This window comes from Propithecus coquereli, unplaced genomic scaffold, assembly GCF_000956105.1.
Source record: "Propithecus coquereli isolate 6110/MARCELLA unplaced genomic scaffold, Pcoq_1.0 Scaffold42, whole genome shotgun sequence".
NCBI classification, from domain to species: domain Eukaryota; kingdom Metazoa; phylum Chordata; class Mammalia; order Primates; family Indriidae; genus Propithecus; species Propithecus coquereli.
Window position 1 is genome coordinate 1222720 of NW_012149952.1, and position 2075 is coordinate 1224794.

General features: G+C 36.3%; 1 protein-coding gene across 1 annotated transcript in view; it reads right to left on the minus strand.

Annotated features, from left to right (window-relative positions):
- Positions 1 to 2075, minus strand: part of ZNF404 (zinc finger protein 404) — a 22901-nt gene that overhangs the window by 14899 nt on the left and 5927 nt on the right. Inside the window, exon 2 of the mRNA XM_012653226.1 lies at positions 469 to 605. Within this exon, the coding sequence (XP_012508680.1) occupies positions 469 to 605 (137 nt within the window). The remainder of the gene's footprint in view (positions 1 to 468; positions 606 to 2075) is intronic.

The window sequence follows — 2075 nt, forward strand, 5'->3', positions numbered from 1 at the left end:
AACTACAAAAGTAATAACTCAAAAGGTAATGACCTTGAATCATTCTACCACTATAAAATTATAGAAATTCTTTTGTAGTAAAGGGAAAACCAGGACCCTTTATTACCTGTTCTCCATGTAGGTGATTCAGCAATTAAAATAGAGTATTTACAGAACATTCTGAATATATACAATATATAATTTGTTTTCTTTGACAGTGGTTATGCAGAAAAAATCCCAGAACTCAAACTTCTAGTTATTTAGAAAAAGGAGCAATTACAGGACAGGACAGAGGGAAGCAGGAAGGCAAATGAGGAATAGGGAACATTCAGGTGCTGAACAAATGTATCTATTTCCTTCTAACAAACCTCAAAGCAATCCTTTGAGAACGTGGAACAGAAAATTAGGTGGTTTCTTGGTATAGAACATAAAATACACAGTGAAGAAGGCTGATGATCCTGAGAGCAGATGCTACACCATTTTGTGCACGTGGCCTTACCCAGTGAGACCAAGTTAGTATAATTCTCCAACATCACATCTCTGTACAAGTCCCTTTGATCTGAGTTTAGACATTCCCACTCTTCCTGAGAGAAGTCTACAGCAACATCACTGAATGTCAATGGCACCTGAAATGACAAAACCACGTATTATTTGTAAAAGTTAAGAAACCTTCTTCAAGATGGAATACTGAATTGCAGTAAAAAGGCAATATATAAAAATGAACAGTGTGAAGCTATGAGATCATGACATGGTCAGACAAGAGTAGATAAATTAGCGTATCTTAGGTAGAGTATCTTCACAATCTTGAAGAAGCCTGTTGGAACACACAAATTTCCTCAGCGACATAGAAACAAATCCAAATGTATGAAAATGAATAAAGTAATCAGGTTTTTCTAATTAAATGAAATAGTACACGTAAGCACATTATCTTGTATGTATCTAAACCACAGATTATCATTAATGAATACAAGTTCTTACATTTTTTTTCTTCAAGGAATATGTGAAAAAAAAAAAGAAAAGAACTGATAAAATTCCCTCCCCTGCAAAGTAATGTAAAATCTCTTTTGGACAAGTTGGAATAAATAGGGATTGAATTTACTCTCCCGTATGAAATAACTGAAAACCTGGACAAAACATATTAAATGATGGTTTTTATGACAGAAAACAATGGGCAATGGAAAACTAATTCCTGAAAGACCAGTAAAAATGAGGTGAAACCTATGATTGCCCTGGCTTACTGCAAGGAGACAGTTTCCGGGCTATGGCACAGGGATGGGGAACCTAAGCAAAGCCCAGTGGACTCTCTATTATCCTCATAGGAAAACCACCTAAAAACAATACAGGAAAAGAAAACTAAAAACCAATATTGCTCATGAATATATTAATAAATGCAAAAATTCTAAACAAAATTTTAGCACATCAAATCCAACATATATTAAGGACAATCCATCACGACCAAGTGAAGTTTATTACATGAATCCAACACTGGTCTAACTTTTACAAATCAATGTAATTCGCCATGTTAACAAAAAAAACTATAGATCTTCTAGGAGAAAATGTAGTATAAAAATGTATGTCATTTTGGAGTTAGGCAAAGATTTCTTAGATACAACATCAACAGCACAATCCAGAAAGAAAAAGCTGATCATTTGGATCTCATCAAAATTTAAAACTCTGGTCTTCAGAAGTCAGTTAACCCTACAGAGAAATGAGAAACCCCGCCCAAAATTTGCTTCAGATGTCGAGACTAATGACACCACATGCCCTAAGAGGGTATGAAAAAATGCATTATTCACACAATGGGGTTTTCTGGGGAGAGCAGGGTGGCTCTCAAGCAGGTATGAAAGGAAGTCCAGGAGAGCAGAGAAAGGAGAATGGCTTGGGATTTTTATTGGGTTTACAGGGTAAGGCAGGGTGAAGGTCCTCACCACAGCAGGGGCTTATGTGGTTTGAATCAACCTTCCACCAGCACCAAAGGAGGGAGCACCTAAATTTTCTTATCAGCTTGCCTAGATATGGAGCAGAAGGGAAAGACCATGGGGTGAGACTTAAAAGCTATCAGCAATGAAACAGCACAAATGGAGTCAGATTATTTA